Source organism: Carcharodon carcharias, chromosome 9 (assembly GCF_017639515.1).
Source record: "Carcharodon carcharias isolate sCarCar2 chromosome 9, sCarCar2.pri, whole genome shotgun sequence".
In the NCBI taxonomy this organism is placed as follows: domain Eukaryota; kingdom Metazoa; phylum Chordata; class Chondrichthyes; order Lamniformes; family Lamnidae; genus Carcharodon; species Carcharodon carcharias.
This window is the reverse complement of record NC_054475.1, coordinates 132,893,793-132,920,048: the sequence shown is the minus strand read 5'-3', so window position 1 is coordinate 132,920,048 and position 26,256 is coordinate 132,893,793. Positions and strand designations below refer to the sequence as shown.

The 26,256-nt window shown below is 46.1% G+C and overlaps 1 protein-coding gene across 1 annotated transcript in view; it reads left to right on the top strand.

Moving 5' to 3' along the window:
* Nucleotides 1–2,098: 2,098 nt before the first annotated feature.
* fdx1b (ferredoxin 1b) overlaps nt 2,099–26,256 on the top strand; it is a 35,537-nt gene continuing 11,379 nt past the window's right edge. Inside the window, exons 1-3 of the mRNA XM_041195944.1 lie at nt 2,099–2,332; nt 20,308–20,435; nt 21,287–21,416. Of these exons, the coding sequence (XP_041051878.1) occupies nt 2,166–2,332; nt 20,308–20,435; nt 21,287–21,416 (425 nt within the window). The 5' untranslated portion in view covers nt 2,099–2,165. The remainder of the gene's footprint in view (nt 2,333–20,307; nt 20,436–21,286; nt 21,417–26,256) is intronic.

The following is a 26,256-nucleotide window of genomic DNA, read 5'->3' as shown; positions in this document are numbered from 1 at the left end:
AACTTAATTATAATACATCTGCATATCATTATAAGTCCAGCTTGCGGGAATCATCCTCCCATGCTGAAACATGTTTCTCAAATATACATAAGAAAAGTGCACCTGATGAGCTGCACTTTGCTCGGGACTTCGAGATTTGTTTGCCTACCTTGCTTCAGGCAGCACTCGTGGTCATCAGCGCCAGGTTTCACAGTCAGCATCACATCAGTTTTAGGGGGCCTCATGGGCAGGTCTCTATCTACCAGACCAGCCATAAGGGGGGGCTGGCTTTTTAGCAGCTGCAGGGCTAGAGCTTGCTTGGGAAAAGCAGGGAAGTGGCCTCAGGCAAGGGGAGAGGCTGCAGGACGAGGGGTCTATTGGGGCAGGTTGTATCCCAGGGTGTGTTGGGACAGAAGTTGATCTGTGCAAGTAGCCTCCAGATGATGAGGGCTGAGGAGGCAGTCTCCAGTGGAGATGAGGCCAGGTGGAGATGTGAGAGTGTGTGTGATAGAGTGGTGATGTCCCTTGAGCTGCTAGTGAATGAGATGCCAGTGAATGTGTGATGGGCTCGAGTGGTGAGTTTAGAGTGATGAGATGATTTCCTTGTCCTGGCAACACGAATGAGATCATTCAGCCTCTATCTGCATTGGATGGTCAACCTCTTCTGTGCAGCATTGGCATTGATCACCACTGCCATCACCTACCAAACTGGACTGGTAATGTTGTTGGTCCTCCTGCAGCCAGAGCGGGGGTAGAGGACATCACGGTGGGCCTCCATGGCATCCAGAAGGTGCTCGAGGCACATGTCACTAAAACCAGGGCCTGCAGTCTTCTTTCCTTTCAGAGCCATTTCTTCTGTGCAGCAGTTATGGGCTGGAAGCACTGAGGGGTGTGTGCATGGCTGCACTTTAAATGTGGCGCCCAGCATGATGAAGCAGTGAGGTGAGGGCGTGGTGGGCAAATCGGAGCTTGCCCGCCATCGAAATGGAATGCATGATTAATGAGGCACGAGGTGAATGATACAGCGTGAAAAGCCGCCATTGTGGCCGGCGGGTAAAACATCATTTTTCCCACCCGCTACTGCGCTTAGTGCAAATCTATGCCGATTCTGCCCTCTGTTTTAAGTGAAGAAAACTGGGAAATAAGTAAAATCAGGTTTTTATGACTGTGATATCCTTTGTTTTAGTCAGTCAGTATTGGACATGAATCACACAACTTGATGGTCTCCAAACCAAGTCAATAAAAAAACCCACATAGGTATAGTTTCTAATCATGCAATAGAGAACAAGACATTTCAATGTAGGAACACACTCCACTTATTCAAGTCCAGCTAGCTTAGGTGCCAGTTGTTAACTGCCAAGACAGAAGATTCCTAATTATATGCAGGGGCACTACACAACTAATTGAGAATTTCCTCTTTTTAACCTGAAGTAAAACTGTCCTATTTCTAAACAAACTTTCATATTTTGTCAGGCTTTCGGTTTTCTTCACAGCCACTTGACAGGAGCAGTTGGTGTTGGCCTGATGCCTTGTGTTGTCTGGCAACTTGACCCTGAACATTACTTATGGAAGATTTTGACTCTGATATGAATGCTGAGCACTTGTTTCATTATTACTTAAACTGAGATTTCTTTTCCCTCTGGAGTCTGATGGTGAAAAAGTCCATGTAATTATTTAACTTGTGTAGAATAACATAAATCTAAATTGGGACCTTTATGGCTTCCACACCTCGCTTTTATTTAGTTCAACTCAAAATCGATAATGTTGGAATACAAACCTGTCAAAATCTGAAAGAACAAAGTTCTTTGGATGCAGACCCTTAATCAGAACTCAGACATTTTCAGGTAAAGGATCTCTATTTGAAGTATTAACCTGTCTTTTTCCTTTTCAAATGCTGATGGATTTAGTGCGTGTCTAACATTTTCCATTTCCATTTCAGATTTACAGCATTCAGTGTATTCTTCTTTTTACTTATCTGACTTTGGCAGCAGCATAGAATGACAGCAAGATAAGAGCAAAACTATTTCAATTTCAACACTTTCTAACCTTGGGACAAATCCAAGTGTTCCAGCCCCACCTTTTTCAACATTATTATGTAAGCCTGTCTGCAACCGTAACGAGTCACAAGTGAAAGGATCCACACCGAGGCAACTACAGCAGCAGCAAACTCTGCAACACTTGTCAGCATGATGACGGTTCGTGGTGTTTTCAAGTTACAATCCCTTCGTAGTTTGCTTCGTGGGAGAGCATGGTATTTCAGAGCTTCGGCAGTTAAAAGAGTTGAAGCTCGTCAGCCTGCTGTGAACCAACAGAAAAGATTCTTCAGCTTGTCAACTGTATCCGAGGCCAACAGGTGAGGCAAAGTTTCAGTTGCTTTTCCAGCAGACTCTGCTGTTGAGAAGCCACCTTCAGGCAGATGCTGTGCTTTCGTGCTGCAGCCGGCCGGCAGGCTGACTGGAATTTTTCCAGTTAGCCTCTGATCGTGGGCCTTAATTGGCCACTTAATTATATATTAACAAGCTTGCAGGCAGGCAGGTGTTCTGTCTCCAGGGAAATTACTTAGGCTCAGGATGGTGCTGGTGAATTGGCACGCCGGCCAGCAGTGAGAAATGATGTGCCAATGCGCCTTCATTCCCATTCCCACATCGGGGTGAAAGTTCTGCCCCAGGACAGGCTGTGTGACGCAGGGTCTGGTATTAAGCGCTGGCGTGGAGATTGGGGGGTCATGTTGCAGGGTTGAAGGGTCTGCTTATCAGCCGTTCACTTTGGACTGGACAATCCTCTTGTTTTTTGTGATGTACAGTAATGAAGGAGTGCTGAATTTTCAGAAGCATTATTTTTCAGACCCATGTCACATACAGGTGAATGTAAAGGATTCCTGAGCACTATTTGAATGGGAGAAACTTATCCAGGTGCTCCTGTTAATACCCAATCCTCAATCAATATCATCAAAAAACAGATTCTCTGATCATTTAATTTCTTTGCTGTAGGCAAATTGTCAACAGCCCCATACAACAGTGACAATGGGTGAAATTTCCTGAACCCGCTGGCAGCGGGTGTGTTAGGTGGCATGCGCAGAAAATATAGCGCAACCTGCTTCACAACAGCGTGAACGCAGGTCGCAATCGCCCGCTCAGCCCACCAGTGGCAGGCCGCTTTTCCCTCCATCGGTCAGCAGGGAGCTAATTTTAATACATTAGCTTATAATTAAAAGGCTATCCCGCCAGGCTCTTCAAACCCCACAATATTGTCCATCTAAGCTGGCGGGAAAGCACGCCGATGTGTTTCACAACAGCACGCAGGCGACATGCACTTGGTGGCCTTCACTTTGGGGGAACTGAGGTGAGTAAGCAGCAGCGTTCTCCACAGCTCGCCTGTTGCTTACAAACCTCAAGGGCACCGGGGCAACTGATGCCTGGCCCTGGAGATGACTGGTGAGGAAGGGGGCAAGTGCTGTCCAGCCTCGGAGGAGACAGCTGAGGGGAGGGGGTGTGTCCGGGGGGCATGTGCTGGCCAGCCTCGGAGGCGACCGTTGTTGGGGTGGGGTAAAGTGCTGCCCTGGCGCTGAATCCTGTGCACAGGCAATCAAGGTGGGGGTCAGGGTAAGCGAGGGAAGTGGCCACGCATTAGGGACACCTGTATAAACTGACCGAGCCTCTGTAATTGAGACAGATCAGGCTCAGCCACAGTGATATGATTGGAGTCGGGCTCCTAGCCTGCCCACCCATGCAAGCAATGCAGAGGCACCAAAGGGCCACCAAGCACTCCATACCTTACCCGCCTGCCCCCCACCCTACGCCTGGCACAGACTTCGAGTCCGCCATCACTTTATTGGATCGCAGACCAATTGGACTGCACACATACAATCTCCTCGCCAATGCTGGTCATGTAGCAGTCACTGCTGGAGGCACTCACAGCCCCTTACAATCTCAGCTTCCCGGTTTGGACCAGTGTCCCCCATGTCGCAGGTTGACAGGGCAGCCGTGCAGCGCATTCATCTCTGGACTTCCGAGGGGTGACCAACACTCTCCAGGAAGTGTAAAGAGGCAGTCACACAGGTCCAGGAAAGGTGCTAAGTACAGCCATGTAAACCACCTCTCTCTCTTTCATGCTGCAGGAGGACCATGTCAAGATCATGGATCCTGGTGACCTAGCTGTGTGCCTGATGGCCTACAGAGACTGTAGAAGACTGAGGAGAGAGCGACTGAGGCTTCTGGCCATGCAAAAGCAGGAACAGCAACCTCATGAAGAAGGGGCGGCAGGGGCTCTCGCACACGCAGCCTAGGAGTGACAGTGAGCTGTGGCTGGTCAGCGCCTTGCGACCCAGTGTCTATAGACGCTGCCTGCCATTCCTGCAGATGACTGAGAACCAGTGTCACCAACGACTGCTCTTGTCTCTGGACCTGGTGTCTCACATCTACCACTTACTGCAGGAATTCACTCCAATGGGATATGGAGGGCATTCACTGCCAGTATCTGTGAAAGTGACTGCGGCGCTCAATTTCTACACCAGTGGCTCCTTTCAGGGCTCCACAGGTGACCCCCTGTGGGATTCCACAATCCGCCACCCACAAATGCATCAATGAGGTCACAGATGCCACCTTCTGCATGACACACAACTTTGTGCATTTCGTCTGGGACCGGGACAGCCAGGATGCAAGGGTTATTGGATTCACCCTGATTTTAGGATTCCCACAGGTGCAGGGTGTGATTGACTGCATTCATGGGCACTCAGGTCTCTATCACTACACCCAGTGGACTTCATCAACCACAAGGGCTTCCACTCACTGAACGTGCAGCTGGTATGTGACCACCAGAAACGCATCCTGCAGGTATGCGCATGGTTTCCAGGCAGTGTGCACAACGCCTACATCCTGAGTTGTTCGCAGATACCTACAGTGTTTCAGGTCCACAGAGGCTGCAGAGATGGCTCCTTGGGGACAGGGGCTACCTGCAGAGGCCGTGGCTGATGACACTCGTGCGGCGGCCTCAGACTGCAGCAGAGTGATGGTATAATGCGGCTCATGCAGCAGCTCGCAACTTGGTGGAGCAGAACATCGGGATGCTGAAGGTGCAGTTTCGGTGCCTGGACCAGCCTTATGGCAGCGCCAATACCCTCTGTAAGAATGCTCCTGTCATGAGATGCAGTGGAGGCTCGATCGCAAGAGGATGATGGCAACATGCAGTGAGGAAACTCCATAGATCTTCACATAGTCTCTGAGAATGTCTGACTCCTGTCTGGCCGAGGGCAGCTCGCTTGCGCTCCATGATCAGGGCCATCTCAGAGACGCAGCCATGAAACTTTATACGCATCTGATGCTGTGTCTGTCTTCAGCACCTCAGCCCTTCAGGAGCTGGTGCACAGCATCACTGGTCGCAAATGCTGGTGTGAAGGGAGCCAGCCCCACCTTAAATGTGCTGAGAGCACACAGGGAAAGTGAGGGAACTTTGTGGCACCTGCCCACTACATTCTGGCAGCAATGACCAGCACTGCCGAGGTGCAGGCATCAGTAATGTTTCCAGGGACTGAGGCTGGACCATCACTGTGGTCTGAAAGCTGCACAGAGCACAGGGAAGAGGCCCTGGACTGAGACACCTGCCCTTTATCTTGTGCAGAAAGGTTTCACATCTGAGTGACACGAACACTGCTTATCAGAACAAGGAGCCACAAGCAGGGAGACATTCTTAGGAGTTTATTGACAATAGTGAACAGAGCCCATGGCCAGACTGTGCAACTACTTTTACCTATCTTTCCTAATCCTGTTTCTACGTCTTGATGCTCCCCGGGCATTCACAGCAGAGGTGGAGGCAGCCTGCTGACTGTGACGCTCTGTCTGTGATGACTTTGGCAGGTGTCCTCTGGAGGGCCGAGGCTTGGAGGCCCCGGCCTGCTTTTGGGGTCCTGCTGTGTGGCAGTGGCACCCTCCTCGGCCTATAAAGCTGGAGCTGCAGAGGTCACAGGAAGAGGGGATTTTCAGAGGGGCTGGTCACTCCTGTAGTCACCTGTGTGGATGGTCCCGGAATGTGCACCTGCTGTTCCTCCTCCCTGTGGGTGCACGACGGCCCCTGGCTGACTCCATGAGCGGAAGGGGTAACTGGAGCAAGATTGAGCTGCCCAGAACCCTTTCACGTACACAATGTTGGAGGCCAACTATGGCATCAGCGATGGAGTTAAGCCCGCGCAGCAATGCAGGAGTGACATCCTGGACCAAGGTCTCCATGGCAGCTGCCAACCTGCCAGTGTTGACCTCGTTGCGTTGCAATGCCGGCGCTATCACCTCAGCCTGAAGACAGGAGGAGTCCTCTATTGTTCCTTGCAATCTGAAGAGTGCAGTGAACATCCCTCCCTGATGTTCCTGAGCTTGTCTTTGCAGCAGCAGCAACTGTGACATGAGTCCAGAGGCTCGTCATCTGACTCAGACTCAGCAATGTTCTGGCCTCCAGCAATCCTTCAAGTGCTGGGGACCTTGGAAGTCCCTGCCTCTGCCAACTGTGGATCAAAAAGTGCAACATGCTCACCAGGTTGTGATCCCGAGGCTACTCTAAAGCTAGGTCTCACTGAGGTGTGTCTTTGCTCTGGTGGAGTGTGTGGGTGAGCAATGTGACGGGTCTTCAGGGAGGCGCCTCAGGTTCCTGTTCAGAGGTTTCTTCAGGGCTTGACTGGAGGCTCTGGGTCATGGACTCTGTCAGTTGTTTGGCAAATGTGCCTGCGAAAGCAAAGGGAGATTATTAGTGCCTGGCAGTGGCCTGTGAAAGAAGACACATCACTCACAGTGTGGTTGTCTGATGGATGTTGCACTGCTGGATCCTCACTTGGTAGAGCAGTGCTGACCTCACCGCCAGCACAGGAAAGATCCCAATCATCACCGGCCAGCTGGATGGCTGTTTTTGAATTCTGTCAGAACTTTGAGTTCCAGTATCCCTCCACCTGTCTGCGTCCTTTCCCTCCTGTTGTGTCCCAGTTTGTCCTGCATGGATAGAGAGGGTAAACTGTATCAGGAAGCTTGCCGAGCCAGATGATAAGTATACCTGGACTGTGTGGGTGGTGAGTGGTCCCACACAGGCTGAGAACAATGCAGGTGTGTATGAAAGAGTGAATGGTGATGTCCCTTGCACTGGCAGTGAGTGAGGGCCCTGTGGATGTATGGTGGGTTTGTGAGTGTGTGAATTGGGAGTGTTGAAAAAGAATGACTTACCCTGATGGAACAGAGGAGATCATTCAACCTTTTGCAGCACTCAGTGGCTGTCCTCCTCTGCCGGGCATTTGCGCTGATCACCGCTGCCACCGCCTCCCAAGTCGGGTTGGTGACTTTGCTGCCCACCCTGCAGCCGGAGCGCGGGTAGAGCACATCCTGGCGGGCCTCCACAGCATCCAGCAGTCACTCGAGGGGCCTGTTGTTGAAGTGGGGGGCTGCAGTCTTTTTTTCCTTTGCTGGCATGTCTCCTGGGCAGCAGTGGTGAGTGGAGGCAATGAACGCTTTGCTGGAACGCTTTTAAAGATGGCGGGCGACATGGTGCAACATTGGGGCGATGGCGAGCGGGCGAATGAAAGCCCGCTCGCCATGGAAACAGCCTGTTTTGCGGAAGTGAATAAATAATAAGGTGGGTGGGGGATGATACGGTGTGAAAACCAGCCATTTTCATCGGCGGGTAGGACTCCATTTTACCCACCCACTACCACACTGGTGCAATTCTGGGAAAAGTCCACCTGACGCCTCAAAAGTAATTCATAGACTGTGTAACACATCCAGATATTTTGAAAATGTGATAGAAGCAAAGAAAATGCAGCTTCTTTCTGTCTCACTTACTTTTGTACCCCATTAATAAATCAGGTTACTTAAGCTTTTAATAAATTATCATCAGCAGCAAAGTAAACATCAGACCCAAACCATGTCCCATGCTTGGATTTCAGCCTAATAATCGGGTTGTATAGCTAAGTTCCCAATATGGAGGCCGGAGAAGCAGTGCCTGCCGTAAAGGAGATAGCAGCTATGGCAGGAGTGCACACCGGCACCCTTCTAAATAGAAATTAATAAATGAAGGTTTGAGGTCTACACTTCTTGTAGAATCCAATTTCCATTTTGGACCACCCTAGCACTTCATTGACTGCATGCTAACTATTCAGCACAACTCGATGCTAACCAGCATGAAAGGGCCCCTCGACAGCACCATTTAATGAGATGTTGCAGTACTTGCGGACTAGATGCTGGTTTAGGATTTCTGCCTCTGGTTTGATTCATAGGCATTTTCAACTATGCTCCATCATTCTTGAAAGTTCACTTTTTTGCACTCGTCTTTCATCTTGCTTTACAAATAGTCTAGCTATAGGCATGGATGATCTGGAAAGATTGCCTTTGGGAATAGAGGAAAAGGGGGAAATGCAAGGTATGCATCACGGATCTGGAGAAGCTACCCAAAGAAATAGGAGCAGGGCTTGGAACAGGAGGCCATATGGGTCTTCAGTGGTCACTTTTCCTACCTCAGCTTAACTGTGGAGCAATGTAGTGGCCTCGTCACTTTACTGATGGGACTGTGACCTAGTAATGTCACCTGCTACATCCACAACTTTAGCCTCAAACCAAGGCATGGGCAGCACCACCTATGGCTGTCAAGGTCTGATTCAGATCCGTGTCATACTGTGTCTGATTCAGATCCGTGGTGCACTGTGTCTGATTCAGTTCCATGTCACGCTGTGTCTGAATCAGACACAGTGTGACACGGATCTGAATCAGACACAGTGCGACAATGATCTGAATCAGACACAGTACGAGGTCATAGTTGCTCATAATCTTATGTTTTGACCTCATTTTTGGCTGTAACAGGCGATGTTAGCAACATATCCCAGTTTGCAGTGCACCGATATATCAGGGCAGACACAGAGCCTCACCACACCAGCAGAAGCACTTACACCAGCATTCTTATTGGTAGAATGAGAAAGGATGAAAGAGCACAAGGTTTAGTCTGCATGGCAGACTTCATCATCGTGCAAAGTGCCATTGACCACATACTCCCATTAATCAGCCTAACATCCTTATCAATCAATAGGGGTTCCACTCCTGCAATGTACAATTGGTTAGGCCCCTGCCTTAGCTTTTGCAGTGAATCAGCATGTGCAAATCCTTCCTCTAATCTAGCCTCTAAAGCCTGCTTGCTGACAGTATGTGAACCGCTGCTGGCAAGAGTTAGATCAAGTAATGAAGCATTTTTTACAACATTGCTTCCTGATGAGTAGCATTGACATTCTCAGCAGCTGAAATGAGAGGGACAAGGGTTAGCATGTTATATGTGAGAGAGGAGAGAGTAAAATGTGAATATTGAAAGCATCTACGCCCTGTCATGCAGAGTGTGAGGGGTGACGGAGAATTCAGAAGAGACAAAGAGGATTAAAGAAACTGTGCATGGAATCTCCTCCAACATCGACAGTAGCCACTTGACACCTTCTCTTCACTGCATGAGCCTCTCTTCAAGAGATGGGGGAGAAGGGCTTGCAGACTGATGCTTCTACTCTGGTGGCAATCTGTTGACTACTGCTGTGTGTCTTAATGAGCATTCTGTGATGTGTTTGAGAAGGTGGCTGTCAAAGTATAATAACTAACAGTGTGCATGTATGCTGTGAGTTATGAGTAAGTGTAATTTGTATCAAAGCCAGATCATACTGTATACACTGAAATAGCAATATGGTTGATAGAGATTGCAGCCGGATTTTTGCTCCTGAGCCAGGTAGTTTGATATCTCCTGGCTCACTGTGCCCGCCTCAGGAGAGACTCTCCCATGAATGGGAGGATCTTCCCTCCGGGTAGGGGTATGAATGCAGAATGGAGTGTGCCTGCCGACCCCAGATGCATATTGGAGGCATCATTATGGGCTGCCGAGTGCCAAAATGGGCTGTTTAAAAGGCCTGCATCAGTTTTCTGTGACCCTACCCCAGTTGTTTTATTAAATATTAAGCCTACTAGCCCTCCCTTTTCTCACCCCCTCACATGCCCTCAGCCTCCACCCAATCCCAAGGCTTCATCCCTGCCTCCCCACCCAATCTCCAATGCCCCTCATACCCCCACTCCAACTCATGCCAACCCATCAACCTTTGCCCTTACACCCTCCATGCCAACTCACCCAGTATCTACCATAGGAAGACCTCAGAAGCCATGATGAGATAAAATAAAATAAAGCTCTAAATATCTATTACAGCCTTTACTATAGTAAAAAAAAACTCCCATTCTTAAAAACCCATTGAAAACATTGGAATCTCCTCAACTACGCAATCCCTTATAAAAATAAATATATGTATTCATAACCCCACATCAGAGGCAGCTAATCCATTGATATCTCTTTTGATCTGTCAATTTTCTACTGAGAATGATAGCTTGTGGAAAGCAGCCAAGCATTAATAATGATATAATGATAGTCCTTGGGGTAATGTCATCAATCAGCTATTATAGCTGTTAGACCAGATTTTTTCAACCCTCACTGACACAGGCAGCATATTTTTTAATAATTTAAAGGGCTGGGGATTTAGAAACTTGACGGCTTGACAGTGGTACAGACTTTATCCACTTTTGTAACTACTCAAAAAGTTCACAACTTCTACACTGCAGTTTAAAGACTTTGCTACTGTGAAAATGGGGTCTGTTTGAACTCAGCACTGAGTTCAAATAGCCCTGCTGAGTTTGGGTTTCCTTCATGTATGAGTCACACCCCACCCCCGCCTTGTTCATACCAGTGAAAATGGGATCTGTCAGAAATGAGGGCAGGACTTCCGGCTCCTGTCAGCCATTTTAAAAGTCTTTGGAGTCTCCACAACTCCACGAACATCCAGGCCTGTGAGTTTAAATTGAATTATATTACATCACTTCAAAAGTATGTCATTCGCTATAAAGGGTTTTGTGATTTTCTGAGGGCATGAAAGGTGTACCTAAATGCATGTCTTTCTTTTTATAATAAAACCTGATCATTTTGTCATCTAGTTCCACAATGTGATTGCCTCTTATTACCCTCTGAAGTATCTGAGCCAGCCACTCAGTTGTTAGTAATGGGAAATAAATCTGGGTTTTCCTGGGTTGCATACATCCTGAGAACAAATTTAAAAATTCTTTGGTACAAGGTGCTGAGCTAAATCAATAACTCATTGAAAATGAAACTAATCCAAACTGCAAAAACATTAAGCAACTTGAACTTCCAGTTGCAGATGTAGAAATGGGTTCTTTGGTCCCCTACCTATATGTAAGTAAAACGTAATTAGAAGGAACAGTAGACTAATGCATCTTATGTTTTATTGGAGTAATTACATAATACCGTTCATCCTCACCTCAGTTGTCTATTGTACAAAGCCTCTCCATTTGGTTAGCTGCAGGCTGCTTGTCCAATACCCAGTCTTAGATGAGTTACAATTTCCTCCAGCTAAATATTGAGAAAACTGAAGCCATTGTCTTTTTCCCCTACAACAACTTCTACACCCTTGCCACTGATTCCATCTATCTCCATGGCCATAGTCTAACACCATTTGTGATTTCAGTCTCCTATTCGATCATGAGCTAACCTTCTGATCCCATATATGCTCCATTACAAAGGCCACTTATTTCCATGATCATAACATCACCCACCTCCACTCTGCCTGAGCCCATCTGCTGCTGAAACTCTGAACCATGTTGCATTCAGCTTGATTTTTCCAATACTCACCTGGATAGCCTTCCATTCTCCGAGCCCATTTTCTTCATGGTGCATAAACTTTAGCTCATACTATAATCTGTCCAGATTTTTGCCATTCAAAGAGGCTCTCTGTTGTGATGCAAATAGCAGAAAGACCAAAAATTCTAAGATCCACCTTTGAACACGTTTTACAAATGCGCAGTTTACGGAGGTAGCTGGCCATTTAAATCACTGGCTGTCTCCACTGAAGTGGGATTTTGGTAAACCAGGAGTGTGAAACTTGGCATGTGCAGATTAGACCAAGTAAGAGCTGATCTGAACTTGGTGGATTTGTTTGGATAGCCAGGATACCTTTTTGGAGAGATAAGGTACCCTTCGACATGTTCCTGAGGCAACTTTGGGGAGAGGTAATGCACCTTTGGATAGGTAAGAAACCTTTCAGGAGAGGTAAGGCATCCTTTGGGATTATTAAGAGTCGTCTTGACTATGTGTAAAAGTGCATAAACCCTTTGGAATTGTCAAAACTAGGTGGGAATGTGGATGGTGAGGAGGATATTAAGAGGCTTCAAAGCAATTTAGGCAAGTTGATTGAGTGGGCAAATACATGACAGATGCAATATAATGTGGATAACAGAATGGCAGAGTATTATTTACATGGTAATAGATTAGGAAATGTCAATGTACTAAGGGACCTGGGTGTCCTTGTACACCAACCGCTGAAAGCAAGCATGCAGGTGCAGCAAACAGTTAAGAAGGCAAATGGTATTTTGGCCTTCCTTGTGAGAGGACTTGAGTACAAGGGCAAGGATGTCTTACTGCAGCTGTACAGGTCATTTGTGAGACCACACCTGGTGTATTGTGTGTAGTTTTGGTCTCCTTACCTAAGAAAGGACATACTTGCCATAGACGGAGTGCAGCAAAGGTTCGCCAGACTGATTCCTGGGATGGCAGGATTGTCGTATGAGGGGAAATTGGGTCAACTAGACCTGCATTCACTGGAGTTTAGAAGAATGAGAGGGGATCTTATTGACATGTATAACATCTGACAAGGCTGGACAGACTGGATGCAGGGATGATGTTTCCCTGGCTGGGAGAGTCTAGAACAAAAGGTCACAACCTCAGGATACGGGATACACCATTTAGGACTGAGATGCGGAGAAACTTCTTCACTCAGAGGTTGGTGAACCTGTTGAATTCTCTAATACAGAGGGCTATGGAAGCCAGGTCACTGAATATATTTAAGAAGGAAATAGATAGATTTCTAGAGTTTTAAAAATTCATTCAAGGGGTGTGGGCTTTGTTGGCTAGGCCAGCATTTATTGCCCATTCCTAATAGCCCTTGAGAAGGTGGTGGTGAGCTGCCTTCTTGAACCGCTGCAGTCCATGGTATAGGTACATCCATAGTGCTGTTAGGTAGGGAGTTCCAGGATTTTGACCCAGCAACAATGAAGGAATGGTGATATATTTCCAAGTCAGGACAGTGAGTGCTTTGAAGGGGAACTTCCAGCTGGTGGTATTCTCATGTATCTGTTGTCCTTGTCCTTCTAAATGGTAGCGGTCATGGGTTTGGAAGTGTTGTCTAAGGAGCCTTGGTGTATTTCTGCTGTGCATCTTATGGATGATACACACTGCTGCCATTGTGCGTTGGTGGTGGAGAGTGTGAATGTTTGTGGAAAGGGTGCCAATCAAGCGGGCTGCTTTCTTCAGGATGCTGTCAAGCTTCTTGAGTGTTGTTAGAGCTACACTCATCCAGCAAGGTGAGAGTATTCCATCACACTCCTGACTTGTGCCTTAGTAGATGGTGGACAGGCTTTGGGGAGTTAGGAGGTGAGTTACTCACTGCTGGATTCCTAGCCTCTGACATGCTCTTGTAACAACAGTATTTATATGGCTAGTCCAGTTTCTGGTCGATGGTAAACCCCCAGGTTGTTGATAGTGGGGGATTCAGCGATGGTAATGCCGTTGAATGTCAAGGGGCAATGGTTAGATTCTCTCTTGTTGGAGATGGAGTCTAAAGGCATCAAATGGCATCAAAGAGCATGAGTATGGAGTTGAGATAGAGGATCAGCCATGATAATATTGAATGATGGAGCAGGCTCGAAGGGCTGAATGACCTACTCTTGCTCCTTTTTCCCATGTTTCTATGTTTCTAACTTTCAAAGCTGTCAAGGGATTTAGTTCTGCTGGGCTTTAATTTTTTTTAAAAGTGTGGAGTTCAAAAAAATCAGTGCTTGTTATTTAATTCTGTCTGTTGACATAAGCCTGAGGATCATCATTATAGGGTTTGTGCTGTAATGACTAAGTTTACAAACTAATGTTATCACAATGAGGCACATGTTAAGTGAGTGGCTTGATTGAATGGTTATTTGTTTTCATAAGAGATTAGTTGAAGGAATTTCAGTGTATTGAATGATTTTGTATTGAATTTTTTTTAATCAATGAGTGCTTCTTTAAATAGTGATGTTATCAACACATAGCTTTATTTTATGTCAGCGTGGCTCCTGAGGTTTGGCCATGGTGGATACTAGGTGAGCTGGCATGGAGGGGGTAAGGGCAAGGGTGGTGGATGGGAGCAAGAGTTGGCTTGGCATGAATTAGCACCAAGTTGGCATAGGGTCTAGTAAGCACAATGTGGATGAGTGGGGGGCATGAGTTGGTAGAGGGGCATAGGGTGGCATGGGTAAAAGGGACCATGGGGGGAGGTAGAGGGGCATGGTGGTATAGGGTCTATGAGGGACCATAGGAGTGGGTAAAGGGCAGCATAGGGCCTTGAGGGGCCATGAGGTGGCATGGACAGGGCATGGGGAGAGTGTGGGGTGTGGGGATGAGGATTGGAAGGATGCTTTCATCTTTTTTTATTTTAAACACAGTGCAGGAATCCCAAGGCAGGACTTCTGCCTCCACACCCAGCAGTCTCCTCACTTCTTCCCAGGTCACCACCCCAACTATTATTCTAGCCTGCACCCTCCAGACTGAAAGTCTGATGTCCAGGAAGACACTTTTAATAGTTGGGTTTGTGGAGCTGGAAATTCCGCTGTCTCTGTGCACCTGACCTGGGAATGAAAATCTGGACTTGTGCTGCTCATATTTTATTCCAACCAATTCCTGCTCATCCACCACTCCTGCTCCTTACTGGCCTACATTGGTTCCTGGTCCCCAAGTTCTTAAAATTTTAGATTCTTATCCTCCTATTTCTAGCTCCTCAATATCTTAATATTTCCTATCTCTATAGCCCTATAGTCTTGCAAACCCTAGGCCCTGAACTCTCCATCCCTCTGTCTCTGCAATTTTGTACATTCTCTTCTTCCCACCATTGCCCCATCAACCGAGTATTTGTGGCCATGCCTCAGCCATCTATACCCCACGTCTTGGGGTTCCCTTTCTAAACTCCTCTATCTCCACAGCACCCTCTTCTTCTTTAAACCCCAGACCTTTGGCCAAGCTTTTGGCTTCCCCTCAATATTTCCTTCTTCGTGTCAGTGTCCATTTTGTCTCATTATGCCTCTATGAAGCACCTTGGGACTTCTTTCTATGTTAAAGGTGCTGTGTAAATGCAAGTTGTTGTTGCTGACGTTGTTTATTTTGCTCATTAAATTTGAGAGAATATAATTTATATTTATAAGTGCCATTGATGAACACACATACAGCACTCCTACCATGTCTACTCTCTCTAATGCAAAGGAAAAGATTTCCTGGTGACGCTTGGGACCTAGTTCTTGTTAAATGTGCCCAAATGTGTTCTGCGGCTCCTGGATCAGAGATGTAATTGGAATCCAGAATGGAATAAGGAAGATGCCTTAGGGAAATGTATATCAGATAGAATTTTCCCAGATGTTTATTTTGGAAATAATTCAGTGGGTCATGTGTATCATAGAGCTAATAGATTTTTTTTGAAAATTTTGTTTGAGCTATAGGACTAGCAATTTTATTGTGGCAATCCAAGAAATCATTAATAGAGTGCAACTTTAGTGATTTGTAAAACCAAGTGCCTGCTTTAAAAAAAATGTTCACCTTGGTTACTTTTAGCTGTTCCAGTTTAATTACTTTGTATTTTTCTCTTTGATATAATGGGCCAGAACTTCCGTGGAGTAGCAATCACAGTCAGATGGCCACTCCGCTCCTTTTTACTTACGCTGAAACGCACTGCACATTCCTCACCCGACCTTCCGATTGGGTTTGGGGGAGAATAGTGCAGTGCTGTGGGTTCCTGTGGCCTTCAGTCAAGCGCAGGAGAGTCATGGGGAAAGGCAGTCATACCACCTTTCTTATGGTACTAGCTGCCATAAATTAGGTATGTTTAAAGGTTCAGCCATTTTGAGAGGCCAGAGAGAAGGTAAGTGTGTAAGGTAAGTGGGTAGGATGGGGTGGGATTGTCAGATGGCCAGTGGGGGGGATGGTGATCAGTGGGAGGGGTGTTGGGCAGTCTCTTGGAGGGGTCATGTGATCAAAGGGGGGGTGACCTGTGGGGCTGGTGCGGATCAGTGGGGTGTTGTCAGATGGTCAGTTGGGGGGAATCATCAGTGGGGTGGGGGGGGCAGGTGGTTGGGGGGACTGGTTAGGTGGTCACGGGGGGTTGTTTGGTCGATGGGAGGGTCAGTGGGCGATAGTCGGAGTGATGGGGGTACTTGGGGTGTCAGGGGGTAGTCAGGTGGTCAGGAGGTTAGTCAGGGGTTTGGGGTGTAGTCAGGGGAGGTAGTCAGAAGTTCGGAAGGGTAGTTGGGGAGTTAGAGGGGTAGTCAAGGGGTGTGGGTGTAGATGGGGGTTGTCAGGAAGGTAATAGGGCGGGGAGGTCGGGAGTTGGGAGGGTAGTTGGGGTGGGGGTGCAGATGGAGGTGATGGGTAGTTGTTGTGGGCTTGGAGGGTGGTCAGGGTGGGTGGGGTAGTCAGGGGGTCAGGTGGGTAGTTGGTGTGTCGGGGTAGTCAGAGTAGGGAGGATAGTTGGGGGATTGGGGGGCTGGGGGTACTTGGGACTTAATGTGTGTGACCATGGGGTGGGGGTAGCCGGGAGGTTTATGGGGTTAATTGGGGCTGTGTGGGGATTAGTCGGGGGTTGGGAGGGAGTCTGGGAAATGGGGCGTAGTCAAGGGTGTGGGGGCAGTTTGGTGGAGGAGGGTAGTTGGGTTCCTGTTGGGGGATCTCAGGAGGGTAGTTGGGGGAGGGTTGGAAGTCGGGGGATCAGGTTGTCCAGTGGGGTGTGTAGTTGGAGGGGGGAGGGGATCAGTATTATAATTACTCAGGAATAAGAAGTGGTTTTAATCCTTCTAACTTTTCCTGGGTAACTATTCCTGTAAGACAGCTGGAGCTATCAGAAGTATGCGATTTAAGTGTCGGATGGTCCCCAGTGCAGGGCAATTGCTCAGCAAAAATGTGAACTTCCCAGGAAATTGCCATGCAATCCTTACATGGGGACTGTTGGGGTGGTGGAGGTGGGGGGGGGGTGCGGTGGTGGTGGGGACACACACCTTTGGGGTACCTCCTGGTGTTCATGCATTTCTCCTATGCACAAAAGTAATTTGGCAAAACATTAACATTACATAACAAGCCTTACAAATTTGTGCACTTACAGGGTGTAATTTAAATTGTCATCTGAGCACTGTAAGGAGTTCCAGAGGTAGAGAAAACTTTATATTTTGATCTATGTAACTATACTGATGAATATCATTAAGATGGAATCAATTAATGACTTGTAACTTATCAGAAGTGCTTACAAATGGTATTTTGCAAACTTTCATAGCTAAGGGAAAATAAAGACAGATTTACATTCATTTCACACATTTTCATGCTTCTTAGAAATGACTTTGCATACAATGGATTTCTTTGAAGTACAATGACTAATGCAATGTAACCAAATGTGGTTGTCATTCTGCAACAACATCGTTCTGTTATGGTTCCACAAGCATCAATGGCATGAATGTCCAATTATTCTGTTTTTCTGGTGATGTTGGTTGAAGGTGACATATTAGCCAGGACCTCAGAGGAGCTCTCTGCCCTTCTGCTATGATATTTTTAATGCCCACTTAAAGCACCAGAACAAGCAAATTAGACTTTGGTTTAACATCTCATTCAAAACTTGATACCTCTGATATAATAAGATTTCCTTACTCTGCACTGAAGTTAGCCTAGATTATTTGCTCAATTTCTACCTACCAACATTCACTTTCCTGCATCAGTTTGAACAATGGCCACTTTGGTAGTGTACTAGAGGGTGCCCAGTGCTAGCGCCCAGCACCCACTGTATTATACTTCAGCAAGACAACACTAGCTTCGGGTAGATGGAATCTAACACAATAAAAATCAAACTGCTGTATGAATCAGTTATTATTGAACACAGTTTAAACGGCAGTATCTTCTAACCTACTTTTGTCAATCTGATGTTAACTTATATATGAAGGACATAATGATCATGGCACAATTCCTTGACTATGTTTTTCCTGGCCAAATTTGACATGTATCACCAACATATCTTACAGGCAACCTTGCATATAATCAACGCATTGCTTTAAAGATTGTAAGTCATAGTTTTGATGTGAAACTTACCAGGACACAAGGACAAACTTCAAAATATACCACAAATTCCACCATGATAAAGAGTTACATGTTGTTCTTACACTGATGATTCTTAGCTTTGTCACATAAGCCTGCCCTTGTGCAACACTTGACATTACCTTTACTACACTCAACAGTAATCCCCCTGTAGGGTCTATATACTGTTCTACTAATCCATACAAACTGGAAGATTCCAGGCTAATTTCCCAATCTCTGTGTAGGTGACTGGTCTCATCTGGGGGATAAGTGTGGCATTGCTGTGACAAAAATGTATAATTTGCATTAGTTTATTTCTGTCCATCATGGTACAGATTAGGCAATAACCAAATTCACCAGCTGGAAATGGGCTAACTTGTTTTGATAGGGTAGTCCTAGAATATAGAGCTTGAGTCTAGCCAAGCACCTAAAAGCACTGGATTTAAAATCAAGCATCTTAAATATTTTGTTAATTTTCATTTGATTGGCAGCTCTTTTTAACCTTAGGAGACATACTTGAATTTAGTTCATTCCAATCTAATTTCTCCTGCTTCATTCAATTTGAGCATTCTGTCTAAAGTCATCCGATAGGCCAGACTGGATGGTCAACAAAAAAAAAATGTAAAGATTAGTATTGCACTTTAATGCAGCAGAAGTGCTGTTTGCTATTAAGTCTACCTTTCATGGAGGAATATTTAGGCCCCTATCTCCTGTAATTCTAATGTGTACTATTGATCTGGTCACTTGTCCATTTATTAGTTAATAAGTCTGTCCAGCAGTCTATAGCCTTTAAGAAATGGTCTATTAAAGTCAATCATGTGATATAATCAATAGCCTTCTCAAGGGCAATTAGGGATGAGCAATAAATGTTGACCTTGTTAGTGAAGCCCACAACCCATGAAAGAATTAAAAAAAACTACTGTATCTAGGATTCTATTTGACCTCATGACAAATTATATTCACATTTGTTAAGTAGGTAAAGGGACACTCTAGGTCATAGGCAGGAGGGATTGTCTAAAAGAATGGTCTCAGATGTTGAGGCAAAGAAAAATATTTAGAGTAAAAATACCTAACAACTGCACTTTGTCTAGCACTCCTGTTCCGAGCGGGAAAATTAGTGGGGCCTTTTCCTGGTCACTATCCAGTAATACAGCTAAAAGGTACACATATACAGACACTAGGTAAGAAAAGGATCAGTTTTGGTGGCAATGACCCCCATGATATAATAGCCTGTTGACCAGCCATTGTGGGCTGCACTCAAATAAAACAGCCCTAGGGGTCGCCTGTCACAAAGAAGTTAAGTCACTTACTTAAATGTGAAGCCAGGAGTAGCAAGAGTATTCCTCTTGACCCCCTAAGATTATGTACTGTTGCTGATGACTGTACACTTCACCCATTTCCTCTGCTGATTTCTACCATTAGTCCCTCCCCCTCCTCCCCACCACACAGCAATCCTCACCCCTACCTGATCTCTTTCCCTCTGGGCAGATTTCTAGCCTGGTTACTACTCTACCAACCCTATCTAACTCTCCCACCACTGACACTTGATCTATCTCCTCCTGGTCTCCAAGTTCTGCCTTCTAGGCACCGATCCTCTTGACCCGATCCTCACTTACCTGAGGAGTGCTGTAACATTCTTAGCACCTCATTGTCTTGATGTTAGTGAGTTCTCAGGCCCAATATCAGGGGTGTCTTGGGATTCACTATTTATGCCCAAAGATTGTGCAAGGACTACAGAAAAAAAAACAAAGGGGATGGTGAGGGCGGGGGAGGGGGAGAGGGAGGGGGTTGTCAGTTAGCTCAGTTGGCTAGATGGTTAGAGTGATACAGAATGATGCCAATAGTGCAGGTTCAATCCCTGTACTGGCTGTGGTAATTCATGGAGGCCTGCCTGCTTGCTTTGCCCTACGCTTGCAGAATGGTGCCCCTCAAACTATATATAACCAATTGTCTTTCTCTAATTGGAGAGAGATGCTATGCCTTTTTGTGGACTATGGCTATTATCTTACAGGAAGAATAGGCTTGATGGAGTGAATGTGCTTTTCTTGTCCCATACTGTATCATGTTCCCTGTAATTAAAGAATTTAAATTAATTGTTGAGCACAACATTTAGCTTTGGTTTAACTGGAGGTTTAACTGCTTTCTTGTTTAATTCTTCAGCAGGTCAGATGAAAAAGTGATAGTGCACTTCATCAATCGCGGAAATGAAAAATTAACAGCAGTGGCAAAGGAGGGTGAAAGTCTGCTTGATGTTGTGGTCAATCATAACTTAGATATTGATGGATTTGGTGAGTGTCAAAAATTCAGAATACCAATCTCATTTTATTTCAGATAGTCAATGGACTAAGTTGTGTTTGTAGTTTTCAAAACAGTACTTCATACAGTTTTCTCTTCTGTTGAGATATGATTCCACAGACAACAATCATCCTCTAGTACCTTGCCTCAGTAGCTATTCTTCCTGCTTGAACTGCAGTAGTGAATCCCACCAGACACCCTACCATGGTGCACATCAGAAGGAAACATACAAATTAAGGAGATATTTCAGCCCATCTAATTTACTTCCCAAAACAGCCCATTAAATGATTTTACCGCTCTACCTGGAATACCATTTCAGTGGTTAATCATTCTCTGTGCAAAAACCTTGTTGATTTCCCCTCTCTGCCCCCTGCATAGGCAATTTCTTATTTTAATCACCCAACAACCATCCTCAACAGAGAGTTAGAATTGAGCTATCAAGCTTCCTAGTTTCTGGCATGGCTTCTTACCAGATAAACTTGGATATGATCCAAGCAACAGCTCCAAATGGAAACAGATGTAAAAAAAAAACTAAATTGCAGCAATTAAACAGCACACATAGCCCTCAAAACATTAGCCAGGGACCACCTTCTGATGTCTATTCAGTGTTGCAAAGTAACCTTGTGTGGATATCAAGTGAGGCATGATCAGGCTTGACTATAATGTTCTCCATGATTAAATAACTTGCTGACATTCATTGCTTAGGATCATGGAGGAATTAATGTCACCTTGGAGAGATACAGGGGGGCTGCCAGTGCCTGTGGAACTATACCTTAGCAAGATCAGAGCCTTCAAGAGAGAAGGTAGGAATGCAAAGGAAATCTAACTTTTGTTGTTACTGCAGGTGCCTGTGAAGGAACCCTGGCTTGTTCAACATGCCATGTAATCTTTGACAAGGAGATTTTTGAAAATTTGGATGAGATCTCAGATGAAGAAATGGACATGTTGGATTTAGCCTTTGGACTGACTAACACGTAAGAAATGCTTTTCTAACTTAAGAGTTCCTTCTAGCTATTGTGCATATTGCGGTCAAATTCCTTTCAACAACAATGTTTTTTTTATATATAACTTCCCCCCTCACTATCAAAAGTACTGAAGGACAAATGAGGTTTGCTGGCTGCCTAGTACATTACACAGATAATTCTTCTTCGTGTGTGAGCCCAGAGAATGAGTGTCTGTGCATTATTCAACCATAGGGAGATCCTAACTCTGTCCTCAACTGGCATCCATATATTTTTCCAGTAGGAATCACTGGAAAATAATCAGGATCGTAACATAATTTTTACTGAGGACAGCCATTTAGCCTATTTAGAAAAAAACAACAGTGTCTTTATCACAGCATCTAACTGTTTTTGAAATAATTTTTTTTCCCAGAGCTCTATGTTTTGAATCCCTCCAATTAGGATTCCACCTCTGCCACTGTTCTAAAACAAGTCTTATCAAAGTCACAAATGATATACTATGTGACGATGACAAAAGGTAAACTATCCCTCCTCGGCCTTCTTGACCTGTTTTCAGCCTTTGACACAGTTGATGATGCCATCATTCCCCAAAGCCTCTCCACTTACATCCAGATGGGTGGGACTGCAGTCACCTAGTTTCTTAACTTTATAATTGCAGCCAGAGAATCACCATCAATGACTTCTCTTCCCATTCCTGCTAAGCTCCCTCTGGTGTTCCCAAACAATCTATCCTTGGACCCATCCTATTTCTCATCTACATGTTGCCCCTCAGCGACATCATCCTAAAGCATAGCATCAGTTTTCACAAGCTAATGATACCCATTTCTACCTCATCATCAGCTCTCTCAACCCTTCCACTGTCGCTAAATGATCAGACTCTTTATCAGACATCCAGTACTGGGTGAGCAAAAATTTCTTCTAATTAAATTTCAGGAAGACTGAAGCCATTGTCTTCTGTCTGCACCACAAACTCAGTTCCCTAGCCATTGAGGATACCCCTGTAAAATTTTCAATATTTCACCCCTTCCTTGGATTCACCTAATTCTGTTGAAGGGTCATGAGGACTCGAAACGTCAACTCTTTTCTTCTCCGCCGATGCTGCCAGACCTGCTGAGTTTTTCCAGGTAATTCTGTTTTTGTTCTTAACTTTCAGGTGTTCTATTCCCTTTCTGTCTGAGCTCCCCCTCATGTCCCCATCTGACCATCCACCACTGACACCCACCCTCACCTTAATGCAATGGAACACCTATCCCTCATAGTTACCCTCAACAAATGTATTTCCATCCACTCAACATCTTCCGCCACTCTCTGATAGATCTCTCTCTACTTGTAGCATTAGGGCAAGTGCTAGAATCTATTATTAGGGACATGGCAATAGAACACTTAGAGAACTGAAATATGATTAGGCAAAGTCAGCATGAAAGGGAAACCTAATTTTGATAAATCTGTTAGAGGTTTTTGAAGTTGCAAATAGCAGAGTGGATAATGGGGAAGCAAGTAGATGTAATGGGCTAAATCTTCCAGTCTCTGGATGATCGGAGACTGGACTTATGACTGAGATGTGCGTCGGGACTCTTTGGAATTTTAAAGCTTATGTGAGAATTGCCCTGGAAGTTTCAACTCCCCGGGACCCTCAGCAAATGCCTCTGCCTCTGAGTTAGAGTTGGAGACTTGGGACTGTCCCTTGGGACTTAACCTGGGTAGTTACCCAGGAAATGTTAGACAGATCAAAACTAGTCTCCAACTCTAACTCAGAGACAGAGACATTCACTACAGAACTGACACCCCCAATCACTCCCTGACCCCCTGATTACCCCCAACCCCTGACTACCCCCCAGAAGCTGATCTGACCTGACCCAACTACCTCCCCACCATCCCCAATCAGCCCTCCCAACCACCCAACTACCCTCCCTACCCAACCACCCCCCCGACCCAAACCGACTACTCCCCCGACCCGACTACCCACCATGACCACCTGACTACTCCTCCGACCCTGTCTGCCTATCCCCTTGACCCACCTAAACTCCCTGACCACTTGACTACCACCCTGACTCGACCCAATGACACCCCCGACCCCACTACCCCTGACCTGACTATGCCACTCCAACCACTAAACTAACTCCGACCAGACCTGACCACCCCACCGACCAGACCTAATCGCACTCACAACCCGGCCTGACTACTCCTGACCACCTGATAATCCCCCCCGCCAACCAGACCTGACAACCCCCGACCCACCAATCACCTCACCCACCTACCGCCTCACTTGCCAACCCACCTCACACATCTACTCATTTACCCACACCACCCACCTATCACCTCACCCACCTACCCACTTACCCACTTTATCACTTTACCCACATTGGCCACTTACCCACCTTATCCATTTTCTGACCTTGCCCAGCTATGACCTCACCCTCTATGACCTCACCAACCTTACCCACCTACCCATCTCACTCACCTACCACCTATCCACCTCACCAACCTACCATCTTATCCACCTACCCACCTACCCACTTATCTATTTATTTATTCTCTTACTCACCAACCCACTAACACACCTTCCCATTTATCAATTTACCCACTTACCCACCTATTCACTTACCTGCCTCATCCACCTGCCACCTCAGTGACCAACCATCTACCCCTACCCCCTTACCCACCTTACCAGCTAACCCACCATAGCCACCCACCTACTTACCTATCTCACCCACCTACCACCTCACCCAACTACCCAATGCATCCACCTACCAACGCGCCATCCTACTGACCTACCCATTCACTCATTTACCATTGATCCACTCACCCATTCGCAAGCATTCAAACTGGACCTTTAAACTTACCATACAGCAGCAAGTGCCATAAGAAGGGGGCTTCTGCTGTCTTCCCCAAAATCTAATCCGCTCTGATGGAGTTCCCAGAGGGATGCTGCGCTGTGTTTCTCTGTGAAAGCCGGGCTCGGAAGGTCCGAGTAGAAATGTGCAGCAGTATCGAGTGAGGGGAGGGGTCTGGGTTCAGGTGGGGTGGGGGGGGGGGGGGGGGCGGTGTTGGGGAGGGGGGCTGGTTTCTGAATGAAGCAGCAATTCAAAGATCATTGCTGCTGCTTGGAAGATCCTGGCCAATATACTTGAATTTTCAAAAAACATTCAATAAGGCAAGAGGTAATTACATAAAATTAGGGTTCATGGAGTTGGAGAAAATTTATTAGCAAGGACTGAGGAATAGTTAATGGGCAGAAAACAGAGAGCTGAATTTAATGCTGGTGGCAGGGGTCTGACCAAGGAACCCAAATGCACTGTGGGGATGGTGTCAGCCTCACTTTGTAGGTCACTCTTTCTGAGTAAGAAGATGTAACTCTTTCTGAGCAATTTGGATGTCAGTGGGACCTGGAGCTGCATCGTGTCAGTGGCAGCCAATTAATTATCCCTATTAATCCAATTAAGGACGACCGCCCACCCTTCTCAATAGCTGCCAGCCAATCAGAGGAACAACATTTCAGCAGCCTCAGCAGTGCCACGGGAGCGGTGGCCACTGCTGGGACTGCAATTCGAAGTGGAAGTTGCAGTGATGGACATGCTCTCACACCCAAGTATGTGGGTCAGGGGGTGCCAGGGCCAGTCAGTGAGAAGTGCTGGCAAAATGACATGGCAGCAGGAAGACAATGGGCACTCCAATCATTGCATTTCCTTTCTGTTTTCAGGTTTCAGCACCTCCCAACCTGTCTCCGGAGGGCTGGTAAAATCAAGCCCAGTGAATACAAATAAATGTATCGTTTTCAGGTTCACAAGCTATAACTAGCAGTGTACAGCAAGCATCTTTTTGGCTTCCGATATTTACAATCTATGTCAATGACTTGGATGAGTGAACTAGGTGTAATGTATCCAAATTTGCTGCTGATATAAAGCTAGGCAAAAAGTAAGCTGTGAGAAGGGTGCAAACTAGTTGCAAAGGAATATAGACAGGTTAAGTGAATGGGCAAGAACATGGTGGATTGAATATAATATGGGGAAGTGTGAAGTTATCCACTTTGGAAGGAAAAATAGAAAAGCAAATATTTTTTTAAAGTGAGAGACTAGGAAAAGTTAGTACAGGTATTCAGAGGCACTTGGATGTCAATGCATATGATTCTCAGAAAGTTAAAATTCAGGTACAGCAAGCCATTAGGAAGATAAATGGTATGTTCACCTTTATTACAAAGAGATTGAAGTATAAGGGTGAAGAAGTCTTTCTGCAATTGTATAAGGCTTTGGTGTGATCACATCTGGAGTATTGTGTAGAATCTATGGTCAGGATTTTTCCTATGGTGGGTAGGCTGGCTGGAAGCGGGCAGGCATGGGCACGGAGCCGATCGCCACCCGCGATCGGCTCAGCACCGCCATTTTACACGGGCCGGGCAATTAAGGCCCACCCAGCGTAATACGCGGCCAGTAGCGTTCATTGCAACCTGTGCGGACGGGGGGGGAAGTGGGGAGAGTCGGGGCCAGCGGTCTTTTGAGCATGCTCATGAAAGAGCGCATCCGTGCCTCAGGGAGATTGACTGGATATTTAAATAATTAAAGAATTGATTTAACAATGTATTTAAACATGTGTTTAAATGTATTTAAGCTGTGTCACATGAGTGGGGACATGTTTTTATATTTATGAAAATTCATTTATTTATTTAATAAAAGCTTCAGGAAACCTCATCCCACTCGTGGATGAGGCTTCCTGAAAAACATGAAGGCTGCTTGGGCTTTCTGCCTGCCCTCCAACCTTAAGGTTGGACAGGCAGCATTGTCAAGTGGCTCAATTGATTACTTAATGTCCTTAATAGGCCGTTTATATTTCGGCGAGTATGCAGCCGACTCCGGTG